The 18,619-nt window shown below is 39.6% G+C and overlaps 1 protein-coding gene across 1 annotated transcript in view; it reads left to right on the top strand.

Annotated features, from left to right (window-relative positions):
• The window catches only part of LOC122790530 (immunoglobulin lambda-1 light chain-like), a 318,197-nt gene extending 305,729 nt beyond the window's left edge, over window positions 1-12,468 (top strand). Inside the window, exon 7 of the mRNA XM_044058079.1 lies at window positions 12,439-12,468. Within this exon, the coding sequence (XP_043914014.1) occupies window positions 12,439-12,468 (30 nt within the window). The remainder of the gene's footprint in view (window positions 1-12,438) is intronic.
• Window positions 12,469-18,619: the final 6,151 nt, after the last annotated feature.

The raw sequence follows: 18,619 nt of genomic DNA, 5'->3' as shown, positions 1-18,619 counted from the left end.
GACTAAGGCAATAAGGTATGCAAATGAGGGGAAATTTACTGAATCACAAAAATCTTCTAAGTGCAAAACTGCACCAAACCGTGTAGGTGCTATAACACAATCATGTAAGCAGGAGGAGCATCAGACATGAAAAGGGGGTATGTCATGCTTGGTGTAAGCACAGTGGAGCTCCAAGGCACCCAGATGAGCTTAGCTAAGCACAGCTAAGTAAGGAGGTATGTCTGAGGCTTTATTGACTTTTTCCTTGAAATGAAGAGCGTGTTCGCGTCCAGGGAGGGCCATTTCTTCATGTTTACATTAGCTAAATGGGTATGCGTGGTGCGCACCGAGTCTAAAACAAACAAAAAACCCCCGGCAATAGCAGGACTGTTCACATTTGGGCACCGGGTTTGTGCCACCTCGGGGCTTAAAAGGGGAGGAAATGGGAAGGGGAAAAAAGGAAAATCACAGAATAAAAGCAATCAAGAACAAATTACATAGCTAACAGGTGGAATGCTTCACAGTCAGCCAATCATACAGGCAGCATCTGCAGCATAACAGTATAAACTATGTAAACACCTTACAGTCTGTTTTTTCCCACAAAATCTACACCATTGGTGTACACATGTGGGGCAATATTAACTGGAAAAATGTTAGGGGCTGCCATTGCTTTGATCCATCAGTATGTGCTAGAGGCTGAGGGTGGAGAGGAGGATAATGCTGACAACCCCCTCCAGACTGAGGAGGAGGAGAAGAGTGTTCAGACCTAGGGTAACTTACTAGGGGCTACATGATATGGAGATAGTAGAGCACTACAGGGTGGACAGAGACAAACTTCAGCAAATCACTGAGCTGTGCTGGCCTCAACTCAGACCTAGAGCCAACAGAGGGGAACCCATCCCAGTGGATACTGTGGTATGTGTAGCCTTAAGAATTCTAGCTACAGGATTTTTTCTAAAGACCTACTGGGGACATCATGGGGGTCTCACAGGCATCTGCATCTGAGTACTCCACCAGTTCCTGGATGTCATGCTACCACATGCTTGTAAACACATTTATTTCCCCAACACCCATGAGGAGAGGACCAGCAATATGCATCTCTTCCACCATGCAGCAGAATACCCAGAGGTACTGGGTGCGATAGACTGCATGCACATCCACATCAAAGCACCACCCAGTGAACAGGATAGGGTCTACATAAACTGCAAGGCATTCCCTTCCATCAACTGCCAGGCCATGTGCAATGCCCAGGGAATTATCATGAATGTGTGTGCTGGCATCCCTGGAAGCTATCATGACTCCCACATCTGGCATTCATCACAGCTCTACCAGGCATTTGCCAGTGGAGGCATCCCCTATGGCCATCTGGTAGGAGATGCTGGCTATGCACTGGAGCCGTGGATGATGACACCCATCAGAAATGCACACACACCCACACAAAAATGCCATAATGAGGCACACACACAAACCAGGATCTGTATAGAGTGTGTGTTTGGGATGCTCAATTCACAGTTCCGCTGTGTTGAGATATCTGGTGGAGCTTTGCAGTACTCTCCAGCCACATGTACACACATGTTCATAGTATGTGCCATGCCACACAATATGATCCTGTGAAGCAGGTGCAGCAGGAGCAGCATGGGGGAGGGCCACACATCCCACCATAATTGCCAAGGTCCCCACATGCATAGAGGGGCTTAGAAGAGGATGCCCCTGAGTCTGCTCCTGTAGGCAGATGGAAGCGAGCCCAGTATGATCTGTACTATACTATACTATACTATACTATACTATATCAGGCCTTGGCAAAGAGGCAACCCATAGCATACACACTGATACTATAGGGACCCCAGGGACTGACACCTCTCTCTGACTCGCACACAGAGTAAAATGGATGAGACACACATCACATTACCTGTAACGTAACCATGTATAGGCAGTGTACTGTGTGCATCCAATATAGGTGGCCCTCAAGCACCATCCTCAAAACTGCCACAGGTACAATGCAAGTCAGTCTTCTTAACAATAAATTAATGGATTAGTAAGTTTTGCTACCATATCTATGGTAATGCTGCATGCATGCAAGGGAATGGGGTGGCCTACTGAGATAGCAGCAGACAACTGACAGCTATGTGGGACACCAGGAAATGTCTGCCCAAAACTGGCCTCCCCACACTATGCAGTAGTACCCAAAGTGGCAAATCCCTCTACAGCATGTGTGTGGGGACAACTAACTGGGAGGTCATAGGTCACTGGCATGGATGTCAGGGTGGGGGTCCCATACCCACACCTTACACCCACACAGCAAGTCAGCTATAGAAAACCAGAGAGAAATGTCTGATAAAGGTGCACAAATGGTGGCAATGTTGAATTACCCCCCTACAGACTTACAGAATGATAGCACAGCAGGACTCACAGTTGCAGTAAGGCTATGAAGGGTAAGAAGTCTGAAACTCAAATGTATACCATTACAATCTACCTTGTGCTCTTTGTCAGATATGCCTCTAGTCTCTAAGACAGGGCACAACAATAAGGTAAATGGAACCAAAATGTAAAGCAAATATCAGCAGTGTCTGCAAATGTGTACAGTTGACAGGTGTGTCCCCCCATACACACAGAAATGCAGTAACATGTAGGTTTGCAGGGAAATAGCAGCATATCACACATTGGCAGGGCTGTACCAATACACTTGAAAACATGTTGCCTGTCCACAATATGCAGGGATCAATGAGCTATGGATCTGGCCAGCACATTCTCCAGGCAGTCATCTTTTAGTGCCCTAGGTACAGTGTCGTCTTTAACAGGGCCATGTGCAGATAACTGCAGTGCCAATTGTTATTCATGTCAGTGACACCCACTGCTCTGCCACAGACATATCTGGAAGTCACAGTGCAATGTGAAATATACTACACATATAATGGACATCTTGAAGGATGCGTAGTCAAGGTGCTAAGGCTTTTGTGAATATAAGTGCTTTTTAATAATGTTGCCAGTGATTATTTTCAATAATCCTTTTTTCTTATGTTTGCTTGAATATATAATGGACATGCCTGCACAGCAGAATGTACTCTGTACCCATGCCTATAACTCCCAACCTCTGACAGCAAGACTTCTGGACAAGGGCAGAAATAAAAGTGGAACAAGGGCACAATGATAGGCTTGTGTTGTAAACATCGCCCTTACATACTAAGAAAGTCAGTAGGGTGAAGGATTTGCAGTAGCGGGAATCATCTGAAGGTTATGTAGTCTGAAAGAGTAATGTCTATCATTATTTTGTAACATCACTAACTTGCCATAAAAACACAAGTTTACATAGACAGGATGAAACCTCTAGCCAAACACCTGGACAACCTGCCAAAAAATGAACAGGTGAGAGGTATGGCCACACAAGGATATGACATCTCAGGTTATAAAGCTACCACACAGGCAGGAGATCCCTAGCCAGTATATCACCAAGTTTCTGGACTGTTTACACAGCACATCATCACTCAATTGGCTGTAGCCACACTTCACAAATGGCCTTGTTGGGCAAGAATGTACATAGCTGCCCTCATAATATCGGTCTATGCATCATACAACTAGTATTCCTCTGGTAAAGTACTGTGATGATCCGAGGATGTCTGGCACTAGGTAATGACACAATACATTGCAGTGTCAGACTACAGATATGTCAGAAAATGCCTGCTAAACAAACCCAGTACCCCGAGGAAAGTCCTTTGTAGTCTTGAAAGGTATGGCTGTAGCACACAAAAAGCTGGACCAGAGACACCTATCTCTGGAATAGAGTCCCACTCTAACTATAGAAGGTCACACTGGGCATGCTCCTACACTTAGAGAATCACAGGACATGTTGGAACCCACATCGGACTATATGACGGTATTGTGTATATCTGTCTGTGCATATAGACAGCTATGTATACTTTAACTGTCCCCACACACACACACACACACACACACACACACACACACACACACACACACACACACACATCAGACAGGATTACCCTCCACTAGCTGTAGGTGGCTCATATGTGATATATCTGCATCTGTTGCATGAGATACACAGACATACATATGGGCAACAGATAACATATGTCACGCATACACACACACATAAATGTGGGGAAGTGAGAGACAGACAGTGATAGAGGGAGAGAGACACAGGGGACACAGAGTGAGTCACACACATAGATACCCTGAATGGCACACAGTGATGTCCTGCTGTGGACAGTGGCATACCAGTTGTAAAGAGTTGCACGTGCCACCATAAAAGGTGAGTCCCATTGTGTAATAGTACTGAGGATGAGTTTATGATATCACATCACCTGCCTGTGTGTGTGTGTGTGTGTGTGTGTGTGTGTGTGTGTGTGTGTGTGTGTGTGTGTGTGTGTGTGTGTGTGTCTGTCCGTAGGTCTAAGTATTAGGAGACTGTTCACACTCAGTACACTTCACATTGCCCTACTTCACAAGATCTTCTGCTGTCATTCACCTTAGAAGTACCATTGGACACCTATCACCCCTATAAGCTCTGTAGTGTGTATAATAACTGTGTAACACTATAGTACAAATAACTAGAAAGACAGGGGTTCTAATCTCAATACTGACAACTGTATGTGTGTGACGGTTGTGAGTGAGGGACTGTGTGTTTGTTTGTTTGTTTGTAGGTGAAACAGTTTTAGGCCATTCCCACCCACAACACTTCCCATTGCCTCACTTTATCAGTCCTGCTGATGTCATTCCCCTTATCAGCACATTTGGCCAGCTGTCAGCCCAGTAAGCTCTGTAGCGTGTGTGAAAACTGCATAATACTATAGTACAAATCACTAGATAGACAGGGGTTCTAATCTCAATACTAGCAAGTAATTGTGTGTGTGTGTGTGTGAGAATCATAGTGTGTATGGGTTACACCACCCTGTACACTTCCCATCACCCTGTTTTACAAGGCCTGCTGATGTCATTCACCTTAGAAGTACCTTGGGACAAGGTAAATTCATATAAGCTCCATGGCTCATCTGTGTAACACTATAGTAGAAATAACTAGATAGGTAGGGGTTCTAATCTCAATTAGGGTGAAAATAATATCCTGTGTGGGTTATACCATTTTGATGTGTGTACCATCCATGCCTGTTTACCACCTCCCGATGGCATTACTTTATATAATGTGTTAATGGCATCTGCCACACATGCAGCATGTTAAACCATTGTACAGACCATTCCAGTCATCTGTACAAATGTCTACGGAATATCTGGATGTTTATAATTCATATGTGGTCTGTGTCCCCTAACAATGGCCATGTATGTGATATTGTTGCCAAATAAGTCACAGTTAGTGTACTGACACACATATCAGCATCAGATATCATAGCTGTTACCCTATCACTTTTTCAGGCTTGTAGGAGCAATAGATGACTCCAGCAGCTATTTCTCATGGGTTATCTCACCATCCATGAAGGCATTCACAACATTACATGTTGTAAGAGGTAGTGGGTTATGTTCCATGCATATAATCTATGTGGGGCATGCCATGAATATGTAGCACTATAGTACATTAAAGTAGATATGTAGGTTTACGAATCTGTCCATTGCCAACTGTGTTTGTGTTACTGTATGCACATCCCCTGTGTCAGTCTTTACTGCGTGTATGCAAAGGATATACAATTTTGTCTCCCTGTCCCACCCTGTGAACTCAGAAAGGCATACCACAAACCTGTTATACACAGTACCATGCATGCCCTTACCAACTGCATCAGGGTTGAGTGTATGGAAAAGAAATGGCAGGAGCAACAGGTGCTGACATCTGAATCTGTTAAGGTCAGTCTAATGGCTAACCTTGTGAGGGACCTACTGACAGTACTCCAGTAACCTGTTCCATATGTATGAGTCTGTGGTACTACACAACACTGAAGTGACATGTCTGAAGGCTACCTGTCTGCGACAAGTGGTATATACACCAGTTCACAATGTCTGACAACAGTGTCCATCACACACTGTTGAATGCATACACACCTGGTAAATGTACATATAAAGCTGTACCTTGGCTATGAAACAGTCGGTGTATTTCCACTCTGCCATACTCCACGTTGGTAATGTCTGCAGGGCCACAGCCTGCAGACACACAGACACCTGGAACACAAACAGAATACAGCATGCCAGACTATATTCAGTCAGTGGTACTAACAGCAATAATGCATCATGGCTAATAAGGTACATACACCTTTATGTGTACCCATAACAAATGCAAACAGACAGCACCTTACACAGTATTACAAGGCTACACTCTACTGTATTCACCCTGTGTATCAGACTCATAGTATCCTGTCCCTGCATCAATGGCATGGATGACAGGGATGTGGCACAGGTATTATCATATGCACAATGTGAGGTGTGGGTTTGCCAGAGGCCTAGGCTGGGCCATAAAGTTGACATCCATGTGTGTGTGTTTGGTGGGGTATCTTATAGATAGGCTGTGCAGAGATGCTGTGTGTGTCTGGAAGTGACCTGCATGTGATACAGATGTGTGTGTGTATGTATGCACACAATCACACCATGTGGCTTCCCTACACAGAGGTATGTTGGTCAGCTGTGGACCATACATGGCAGGGTGTCCAGTTCACCATCTCTGGCCATGGACACATGAACTGTTCCTGCCATAGGTCTCACTGGCACCACCCGGCCCAAGACCAGATGCAGTACTGCTTCCTGATGATGACTGCTGTCTGCTGGATCCATGTCCCTGATGGGACTGGCCAGGACCATGTGCCCATGCCCTGCTCTGTTGTGATGTGGACAGCAACCCACCTTCGGTAGTGCTGATGTCACTGCCACTATGGGAGTGTGAAGGTGCACTGCCCCATAGACGCTCAGCTGATGTTGGTGTTGACCTGGATGCCCATCTCCCACCACAGTCTCTAGCACAGACATGCCACAGTTGAGGATTGTCAAGGTCTCACCCCAATGTCTATTTATGACCTCAGTATTTTGGCATGTGGCATCAACAAGGTCATCTAAGTCACCACATAAATCAGGAAGAGTTGCATCCACCATACTGAGCATTTGTCTGGTGTAGCATTCACTATGTGCCTGTACATCCATGACAGTCCAAAACATGCATCTGGTGACACCTGCTGTGGCACTTGCAACAGTGGCTTGACGAGCAGCAGTCCTCCTGTGAGCATCCCTGTCCATCCACCTGTGTGAGACCTCACCTGCACCTTGGTTATGGACAGTGTCTACACTCACACCTGACATAGTCACCACACTAGCCTGTTCCATGCCACCACCTGCCAACTGTCCATCATCTGTGGCTGCTGGGGACATGGCATGTGTGGGCATTGTGACTGTGTGAGGGGACATTGTGGATGACTGTGGGATGCCAACCGATGGCACAGATTCAGCCCCTGGCAACACCACCTGTGCCTGAATGTGACCATCATCATTGCCAGAGTCTGCAGAGACACTGATATCAGATATTGAGCGGGAGGGACTGTGACCACCATGACCACCTGTGGGGGAAAGACAACATATGTAAATTAATACCTGCACTATACAATTTGCTGCTACACACGCACACGCATGCACACACATGTACACACATACAGGTGAGGTAGCAGACAGGCATTACACAGACCTCAGAAAAGCCAACTAGTGACATTCACAACACAGTCAGACCACTACATACACACCCTGGACAGGCCCTCATCATCATGCAGTGCAGCCCTTTCTACTTAATGTTACTACTTATATACACCTCTGTGATACGTGAGTAGTATTAGTAGGTGACGGGCCTTCAAGTAGAACACATTGCATCCATGTACACATAATTGCTGGTCACCTGTATAGCACAGTGGCAACTTCTACAGAACATACCTTTCAACTGTACAGAGTGTCAATGAATGTCTACATGTGTGGCTCATATTTCTGGCCTGTTCATCATAAATCCTCTGTCTGACACATTACTGGGATGATATGAGAACTGGTGTCAATAATTAATGACATATTCTGAGTGTCACACTTCAAAACCTGCAGTACATGTGTGTTACAACAGAACCAGTTACACTAACAACCTTCTATGCTTACAGTGGATAAGTGTAGACACCCCTGTTAACATGCCAGGTTTGTTTGATATATAACATGAGACCACAGAAATCATGTAATAACATTTCCCACCTTTAATGTGACCTATAACCTGTGCAATCCAATTAAGCAACAAACACATTGGTTAGGGGTAACGTAGAAGTTGAAATACATATAATAGGCTGGTTGCATGACTGTGCACACCCTTAAACTAATACTTTGTTAAAGCACATTTTGATTTCATAACAGCAGTCAGTCATCTTGGGAAGGTGTGTATCAGCATGACACATCCAGACTTAGCAATATTTGTATACTCTCCCTTGCAGAAGCCCTCCATACTCTGTCAGATTGCAAGGGCATCACTTCTGCACAGGCCTCTTCAGGGAACCCCACAGATTTTCTATTGGATGTATGTGTGGACTGTGGCTGGGCCATTCCAAAACATTGATTGTCTTCTGGTGAAGACATTGTTTTATGGATTTTGATGTATGGTATGGATCATTGTTGTGTGGAAAGGTGTAAGTCCTCTCCATCCACAGCTTTCTAGCAGACACATGAAGATTTTGGGCCAAAAGGGACTGGTATTTTGAACTATTCCTAATCCCCTCCACTTTGGCTAAAGGCCCACTTCCAGCTTATGAATAGCAACCCCAAAGCAGGACAATGCCATCACTATGCTTCACCATGGAGATGGTGTTCTTTTGGTGATGCACAGTGTTGTTCTTGTGACAAACAAATCTTTTGGTATTGTGGCCAAAAAGTACAGCCTTGGTCTCATTACACCATAACACATTTCTCCACATGCTACTGGGGACCTGATGTATTTTTCTTGAGAAATTTGCCAGACCGGGATGTTGTTCTCTGTGTGAGAAGGCTTCCATCTTCCAAACCTACCCCATAGGACATGTGGGGAATATGGGAGATTGTTGTCACATATAGTACAGAGAAGTAGCAATGCGAGAATTAGTTCACCCAAGCCACTTAACTAATAACAGGAAAGTAGATTTAAGAGAGTCCACACACCAGGAGGGAAATTCCGTCTACTTTATTCACCAAGAAAAACACATTAACGATTCAAATGATGCACGTTTTTATCCACTACCAGCGGACTTCATCAGATGAACACAAGCAGTAATAAAGAACCATCTTATATATCCAATTGAAGTATAAAACCACAAATCAAAAACATCATTCAATTAACCCTTCCTGAACAAGAGACTCATGTTTAACAGCATAAAATGTACAGGTGGAGTATGAACTTTCCAAGTTGCATAATTAAAAACTCTCAAAACATATAAGTAAGATTTAATGCACATTTTAAAAAACAATAAAAACATTTTTGTCTAAAAATATATACATATAAATACAGTGAAGTGGAATGAGATGAAAAAATGGCTAAACAGTACCATCTACTGACCAAACTACCTAAACCCTAGTTTAACAGAAAGTAAAAATTAGCCTTAAATAGTGTCAATACAATTTTTTTTTATAAAAGGAGTTTTATAAAAAATGGGAACCTGTAAAAATTACTTACAGCTTGGCTGCTTTAATTTTAAGCACAGGGGCTATAGAGATATTTTCATTTATCCCAGGATCTCTCCCTGCATCTAAGGTCACCTGCCAGAACAACTCCCTGTATTCTAGGCGAGTTTCCCAGGGGCCATCTCTAATGTCAAAGGGAACACTTTCTAATACAAAAAAAATCAAATCTAGCTTGGGTGCATGTTAAGGTATATTTAAACAGAGCATTTTTGCCATTAGAAATTTTAATATCATAATGGTGTTCGTAGATACCCTTTTTTTAACATTCGCTCAGTTTTACCTATATAAAATGCACCACATCGTTCATAAATGGCGAGGTAAACCACCCTAGAGGTGTTGCAGTTGTTAAAGGAAGACCCCAAAATAAGCCTATCCTGCTCATAATGTAAACACTTTCCTGATGTAAAATGTGCTCACACTGTGAGCATGCACCACATCAGAAAGTTCCAGTCCACTTTGTATTTGCTCAAAAATATTGGCCTTTGTCTTGTTCCAGTAAATTGTTAAGATTCTTACACTTTCTGTAAATAATTGTCAAGGGGTCCCTCTCTGTTAGTGGCAGGTCAGTTAACTCCATGAATCTATCCCATTCTTTCTTAATAATATTGTTGCATGTACAAAAATCAGCATTAAACGCCATACTAAAAGCTCTGATAAAATTATCAGAACCCTGGTTAAATTACTCATGCTCACCAACAGCCTGAAATATGTTGCCTAAAACAGGACTAAACTTACTATGTCTGAACTTTGTTAAGGCTGCTCTAATCTCATTCAGTAACTGGACAGGGTAACCCCTCCCCTGGAATAGCTGTCCCGAGTAGTCACATTCATTTTCAAAATCGTAATCACAAGAAGTCATCCTGCACACATGAATGTACTGACCCTTAACAATGCTCTTTTTTTTTGAAAAAAAAAGATGAGCACTTCTAAAGTGCAGGTAGGAATTTGAAAAAGTGTTTTTACGAAAAACTTTGATTTTTAACCCCGAGCCAGTTTTTTCAATGGATACATCCAAAAAATGTAACTTGTTGTGAGAAGTGGTGTTAATAAAATGTAAGAATCCAGTAGTGGATTCAATAAAAGACAAAAATTCATTAAGTTTAATGTCAGAGTCCACACAAAATAGGCGATGTTGTCCAAAAATCTCACATAATGTGACCAGCATACCTTGTATTCTGATTCCAGAATAAATTTCTGTTCCCACCAGGCCAGAACTATATTGGCATAAGTGGGGGCACAATTTGCCCCTGGGTCTATATAATATATTCAAATGCTTAAATGTTCAAATCACTAAAGATCGAACTTTAGTGATCGAACATTTAAATGTTCGAATATGTAAAAAAATATTTAAAGAAAAAAAAGGTAAAGGGTTTAAGCAGGGGGGGCAAGCCCCCTGCACCCCCCACACCCCCCGCTCCTTAAATATACCAACTCTGAGATCGCTCTTCAGTGCGCTACAGTGCAGAAACAGAAAATTTCCCATTCCCTACACTATAGCATGATCTTGGAGTTGGTATATTTAAGTAGCAGGGGTGTGGGGGCACAGCCCCCCATGCAGGAGTGCAGGGGGGCTTGCCCCCCTGCTTGCACCCTTTAGTTTTTTGTTTTTAGTTTTGTTTTTTTAATTTTTATTTATATTCAAATAAAAAATATATAATTGTTTTTAAGAACCAGCTTCATAAGGTATAGCACCACATGTAGGTTGTTAGATAAAATCACTCATTTATTAACCAATGCAGCCTCCAAACACTCCAACACTATCTCATGGGGAATGACGGAGAAAAGATCCTTAATGTCACAAGTAACAAATGTCACTTTTTCAAAGTCTTGGTTTGTATCAATAAAAATAAAAATAAAGTCCAGGCCACAAACGTAGGTACAAATTCCTTTATGTTTCCACAAAATTCCACAAACCACAGATGAGCGCTTTCGTCTAATGATAAGACTTCATGGTACTACAAACAACTTTATATACTTGATGTCAAACAACACAATCCATTAATTAAAAATTAAAAAAAATTAAAATTTAAAGTGACATAACACTTCACTTTCTAGGGTCCTATTATAGTGTGTTACATAGTTAAATACAAACCATTTAGTATAACATACCCACATCACTTCACTAATTGGCAAACCATATTTAAAATACTATTTTCTTAAAAGATTACACACTTTCAGCTTTTTGTACAATACAGATTTTATACTAATGTAGTCATTGAGACCTGGTGAAATATTAGATTTGAATCTAAGCTGCCATATCAGTTCCCTATATAATAAAGCATTTTTAGAATCACCCCCTCCCCATAATGGGTGTTCTTTAATTATATCAATAATACCAAACTTAAATCCTACAAAAGAGGAACAAGAAATACTATGTTTATATAAAGCACTTGTTACCTTGTGTGTCCTAATATCGTATAAATGTTCATAAATACAGTCCTTAAGTGTTCTTTCAGTTTTTCCAATATAGTATGCATTACATTTGGTGCATATAGCCATATAGACAAACATTTTTGTCTTACAATTTCCTTTACAAAATTTGACAATACTATTCACGCCGTTGTTTAATACAGCAGTTGCCTCACCATAAATATAAGGACATATACTACAAGTTCCACAGCATACAGTAGCTTTGTATTGCACTGTTTCCCTTACTCCACATTCAAAAGTCCTTTTGAAATTCATTCCTACCTTATATGTGAATGTAGGTTGTTCACCCACTAGGTTGTGTATTTCTTTATTAGTTTTCATCAAGTTCCAATTAGTACTTATTGTGTTTGAAAATAACTCAGAAAAAATACTATATTGAGTAACACATACAGTATTGTATTTTCTTCTGTCCTTTAACAGGTCATTTGTGTTTTGAAAAGAATGACCTAATAGGGCCTTGTATTTAATATCCCATCCATTAAGCACTTCATCTAAAATTTCCATAACCATCTCTGTAGGATATTCTCTCTCAATAAAACATTTACCTAAAAAGGATAGTTCTTGTTCCAGATCTTGATAGTCAGAGGTCATCCTAGCTATCCTAACTGCTTGACCCTTAATAATACTCTTCTTTTGTGCACTCGGGTGGTGACTACCAAAATGTAAATAACTGTTGCACCAAGTATCCTTTCTATAAATGTTAGATTTAAAGCCATGAATGGTCTTGGTAATGGTGACATCCAAATAATGAATAAAAATATTGTTATATGTGTGTGTAAAGGAAAGAAAAGTAGTACATGAATTCAAATATTCCATAAATTTGTGCAGCTCTTCCTTGTTTCCATTCCATAACACAAAAATATCATCCAAAAATCCCAGGTATAACCTAACATGGTTGAAATAAGAAGAGGGAAAGACGTACCTGTTTTCCCATTCAAGCAAAACCAAATTGGCATAAATGGGAGCACAGGCAGCGCCCATAGCTATACCACTAACATGTTGGTAAAATTCCCCTTGAAAATGGATATAATTAGAATCTAAAATGACCACCATGAGTTCTAAAATAAGTAAAATTCTATCCTTAGGTAAAGAGGAATATTTGTGTAAACATTCACTAAAGTATTCATGCCCCTCTCTCCTGGGGATACAGTTGAACAGATCCTTCACGTCGATGGTAAGAAAGATAACATCTGTACTTCAACGTTGGTGTGTAATTTTACCTAAAAAGTCCCAGGAGTCTTTAATAAGATGTGGGGTTTGGTTTACTATATCTTTAATATGATGGTCCACAAAAAGAGCCAAAGGATGGCTTTTTGAATTTTTTGCAGATACAATAGGTCTAAAGGGTGGTTCACAGATGGATTTATGCACCTTTGGAACTCCAAAGATATTAGGAATGTTAGGATGAACTTGTCTTAGAAAATTATAAGTTTTACTATCAATCCTGTTTTCTAGTAGATATTCTTCCAACAGGGAATCAATTCTACTATAGGCTATATTAATTTGATTTTTAGACACCGATGTATATGTAGAACTATCCAGCAATATATTTGTAATGACATTGTTATAGTCCTCTATATTGTAAATTACAACCCCCCCACCCTTATCAGGTTTCATAATATGTAAATAGTTTTGCGTCTGTAATTCACATAACAAAATATTTTCTTCAATGGTTAAGTTAGAATGTTCTTTCTGCCATCTGTTTTTAGCGTATAATTCATACAATTCCTCAGTAACAATTTTTTCGAACAATAACAACATAGGGTGAAGCGGCGGGTTGTAAGTACTTTGTCTTACCAATGCAGGATCCCTACTAATAGTGTTAATGATAACATCTTTCCCTTGATTGAATATAATATTTAAGTTTAATTTTCTCAAATATAACTTCAAATCAACTAACAAATTAGCTATGTCACCGTACTGTGTCTTAACAAATTTGAAACCCTTAGAAAATAAACTAAAATGTAATTTAGATAAACTATAACTAGTATAATTAAAAATGTTAAATCCTCTGTATTCATAAAGAATACCATAACTACCTTCCATCTGAACTATCTCCCCTTCTTCCCTATTTTGTTCCATCCAAAGTTGGTTCCCAAGTGTCCTGGATCTGGTGCATACCTGTTCTTGCTCGCTATCCTTTCTGACCTCCTGGGGAATAAAAAATGTTCCCCCTCCCCCTCAAAAGTATCTAATTCATCTAGAGGTCTGTGTCTATTGTTTTCATCGTAAACCATCTTGTTCAGGGGCCCTATCAAAAATAGTACTACTTTCCCAGTGGTCACCTACACAATTAACCTTGGGTGAATACCCATATTTCTTATTCACATTTTTAAAAGGACCTAAATAGGCTTTACCCATTTCGTATTGTTTCTTGTCCCTTAAAAACTTCTTTTGTTTGGTAGAAAAAATTTTTTGAATTCTTTTGCTCCGTTTTAGCCAAAATATTCACATATAACTTCTCATATTCAGAGAACAGTAAATCATTTACAATATCAGTGTTGTTTACTAGTATCTGCAGTTAAAGTCACTATAGATGCTTCATTATATTTCACCATACGCTCTATAAGACCCATACCACATGAATCAAAAAAGCTGTGAAAATCTTTAAAAATTGCTTCTGTGTAAAAAATGCCAAAAGGATATTTAAAAAAACCTCAAACCTTGTGGCACAATTTTATGAACCAAACAACGTTTCAAATAACTATTGTGCATCTGTAAACGCTTCAATTTAAACAGTTTCTTTTCAAACAAAAATATAATTTCCTTAAGCGTAAGCGTAGAGTCATAGTCGTTCTCATCTCCATTATGTACTTCTTTAACATTCATACCCAAGTTGAAATTGTAAGTTTTTTGTAAAATATCTTTGTAATTTATACCCTGGCCAGTCTGAGAATTATTAGTTGGCAAAAATACTTCAGCATTTTGTAGATTAGAACCAGCACAATTATAACGTTGTTTAGATAAAAAAATCAGTACCTCGTGGTTGGGAACAACCTTCAAAAGTTGTTTTCTCTTGATCCTGCCTACGCCTGGTTCCCAAAGTATGTAATCCAATCTTGTTCAACCCAGATTGGTTGATACGTGTACCTGAACAAACCGCCTGTCCATATTGTCCTCCACCATCACTCGCGCAACCTGAGTGTGGAGATGACGAATTAGGAACTGCGACCTCATTCCCAGTATGAAAAAACTCTTTACTCACGCGTAGAATGTCACCTGTTGGTTCTTTTTGGCTGAGCAATTCAATAAGTGTAGTCAAATCACCTTTTAGCGAGGCTATTTCATCTCGCATTTTGGCAAGCTCATAAGATGTTCCCGTTGCTAGTACTTGACTTAAAATACGGTCATCAACCAAAAGAATAGAATCACTCGAAGATTCACTCATGATAGTGCCAGTGCCAAAAATTAAACTCCACCAAGAACACCAGAGTGTGAATCCTGGACTAAATGACCAACACACACAATAATGATATAACCAAAACCAATAAAAATAAAAATAAAGTCCAGGCCACAAACGTAGGTACAAATTCCTTTATGTTTCCACAAAATTCCACAAATCACAGATGGCTTGTAATGATAAGACTTCATCAGATAAAAGCACTGGTACTACAAACAACTTTATATACTTGATGTCAATCAACACAATCAATTAATTAAAAATTAAAAGCATTTTAAATTTAAAGTGACATAACACTTCACTTTCTAGGGTCCTATTATAGTGTGTTACATAGTTAAATACAAATCATTTAGTATAACATACCCACATCACTTCACCAATTGGCAAACCACATTTAAAATACTATTTTCTTAAAAGATTACTCAATATAGTTTTTTTTCTGAGTTATTTTCAAACACAATAAGTACTAATTGGAACTTAATGAAAACTAATAAAGAAATACACAACCTAGTGGGTGAACAACCTACATTCACATACAAGGTAAGAATGAATTTCAAAAGGACTTTTGAATGTGGAGTAAGGGAAACATTGCAATACAAAGCTACTGTACCCTGTGGAACTTGTAGTATATGTCCTTATATTTATGGTGAGGCAACTGCTGTATTAAACAATGGCCTGAATAGTATTGTCACATTTTGTAAAGGAAATTGTAAGACAAAAATGTTTGTCTATATGGCTATATGCACCAAATGTAATGCATACTATATTGGAAAAACTGAAAGAACACTTAAGGACCGTATTTACGAACATTTATACGATATTAGGACACACAAGGTAACAAGTGCTTTATATAAACATAGTATTTCTTGTTCCTCTTTTGTAGGATTTAAGTTTGGTATTATTGATATAATTAAAGAACACCCATTATGGGGAGGGGGTGATTCTAAAAATGCTTTATTATATAGAGAACTGATATGGCAGCTTAGGTTCAAATCTAATATTTCGCCAGGTCTCAATGACTACATTAGTATAAAATCTGTATTGTACAAAAAAGCTGAAAGTGTGCAATCTTTTAAGAAAATAGTATTTTAAATATGGTCTGCCAGTTGGTGAAGTGATGTGGATATATTATACTAAATGATTTGTATTTAACTATGTAACACACTATAACAGGACTCTAGAAAGTGAAGTGTTATGTCACTTTAAATTAAATTTTTTTTAATTTTTAATTAATTGATTGTGTTGATTGACATCAAGTATATAAAGTTGTTTGTAGTACCAGTGCTTTTATCTGGTGAAGTCTTATCATTAGAGAAAGCGTTCATCTGTGATTTGTGGAATTTTGTGGAAACATAAAGGAATTTGCACCTACATTTGTGGCCTGGACTTTATTTTTATTTTTATTGGTTTTGGTTATACCATTATTGTGTGTGTTGGTTTGTATCAATCCCATTTAAAAACTCCCAATAGTCTTTAAGTAATTGATTCTCAGTTCCCCATAGTGATTTTAATTTATTGTCCAAGAATTTCACTAATGGTGCAGTCTTGGACCCATCATCAGCCACTATGGATCTTAAAGTAGGGTTGGTCCCATCTTTGTGAACTTTAGGTATACCGAAAATTGTCGGTATCCTAGGTCTAGTGTTGTTCAAGTAGTTGAAGGTGTTCAGGTCAAGCAATCCTTCAAGACGGAGGCCATTTAATGCTATATCCATCTTTTTGTATGCAACATTGATTTCATTTTTTGAAACCCTCATATATGTGTCAGTATGTCACCTAGTAGAGGTCAAGCATTTTCCCTTCATAGGTGAGGGTATTCATAAATACTGCAGCTCTCCCTTATCAGGTTTCATCACCTGAATGTTTTTATCTACCTTCCAGTTTGTCAAAACTTTCTATTCATTAACTTCCATGTTGTAGTGTTTTTTATTATTTTTATGACCTATATGTTCCCTGATTTGTTTTTCAACCAGCTGCTCAAAGTTCTTAAGCTATGGGTGGGTAGGGTGATTAAACGTACTCTTACGTCTAAGCCCATCCCCATTCATAACCTTCTGCTGTTCTTGAAATAATAATTCTAGATTGATCTTGTTCACAAAGAGGTTAAGGTCAAGAATCAGCTTGGTAGGGTCACCTTTCACATTACGAATAAATTTAAATCCTATAGAAAGCAATTTATAGTGGTCTGTAGTTAGCTCGATGTCACTATAATTAAAAATGTTAAAATTATTAAAATGCATTTGACACCTTCTTATATAATGAAATCAGTGGTAGGGGTTAAAATTTCCTCCTCTCCCGTTTGCCTCCCTGCCTCGCCCCCAGAGCATAGCTCTGGTAGTACTGGGATGCAGCCTGGTTCATAATTATCTCAGACCTGTGAAGGGGGGGATTCTAAAGGTTTATCTACCATATTAGGGGCTTCCTCATGTCTATTGCTGTCCCTAAAATGAACATGATGTGTATTACCTTTATCATACTCATAACTAGAATTTGTAGTGTTTCCAGATCTAAAATTCCCCCTAGGTTCAGGGTAACAACTTTTCTCTTTGTATTCACAAATATCTCTATCCAATTTTTTCATCTTTTGATTAATAATACCAACACACTTCTTATCATTTTATCCATAACTAAATATTTCTTTCTTTCTGCCTTAATGGTATGCCCAAGCAATTTGTTTGTTAACTGCTTCTGTATGTCCATGCAGGTCAGTCAGTAAACTCTCATTTTGCATGTCATAATTGTTCCCCTAACAGATTTGTTTGTTTTACAATTTAATTGTACAAGTTATAGGTCACATAAAAGGTTGGAAGGGTTTGGAAGTGTCTTATTGTGCTCTCATGTTTGTATTTCACAAATACCTAGCATTCTAACAGGTGTGTGTACACAATTTATATGCACTGTATAATACTAATTTGTAAAGTACGTCCCCAGTTGTGGGCCTTCATCCCCCATTTTGTCAGTTTTTGTCCAGATTTCTTGCAATGACAGGCTGTGAGGTATGCTACAGATAAGTGACATCTCCTGCAAATAGGCCCCTGTGATGACCACTGTGATGCAATGCAGTTAACTCCACCACAAGTGAACATGCAGATATTGCAAAATGGCTGAAAGTAACAGTTGTTTGCATGGTCACATGCATGACCTTAACATGCCTGGGGTACTGGTGAGCCACAACAGGAAATTCCCATACTCACTGGCTTC

Source organism: Protopterus annectens, chromosome 16.part0, assembly GCF_019279795.1.
Source record: "Protopterus annectens isolate FY-2018-M chromosome 16.part0, PAN1.0, whole genome shotgun sequence".
Taxonomy (NCBI): Eukaryota; Metazoa; Chordata; order Ceratodontiformes; family Protopteridae; genus Protopterus; species Protopterus annectens.
The sequence above is the reverse complement of the archived record's forward strand: the minus strand, read 5'-3'. Positions and strand labels throughout refer to the sequence as shown.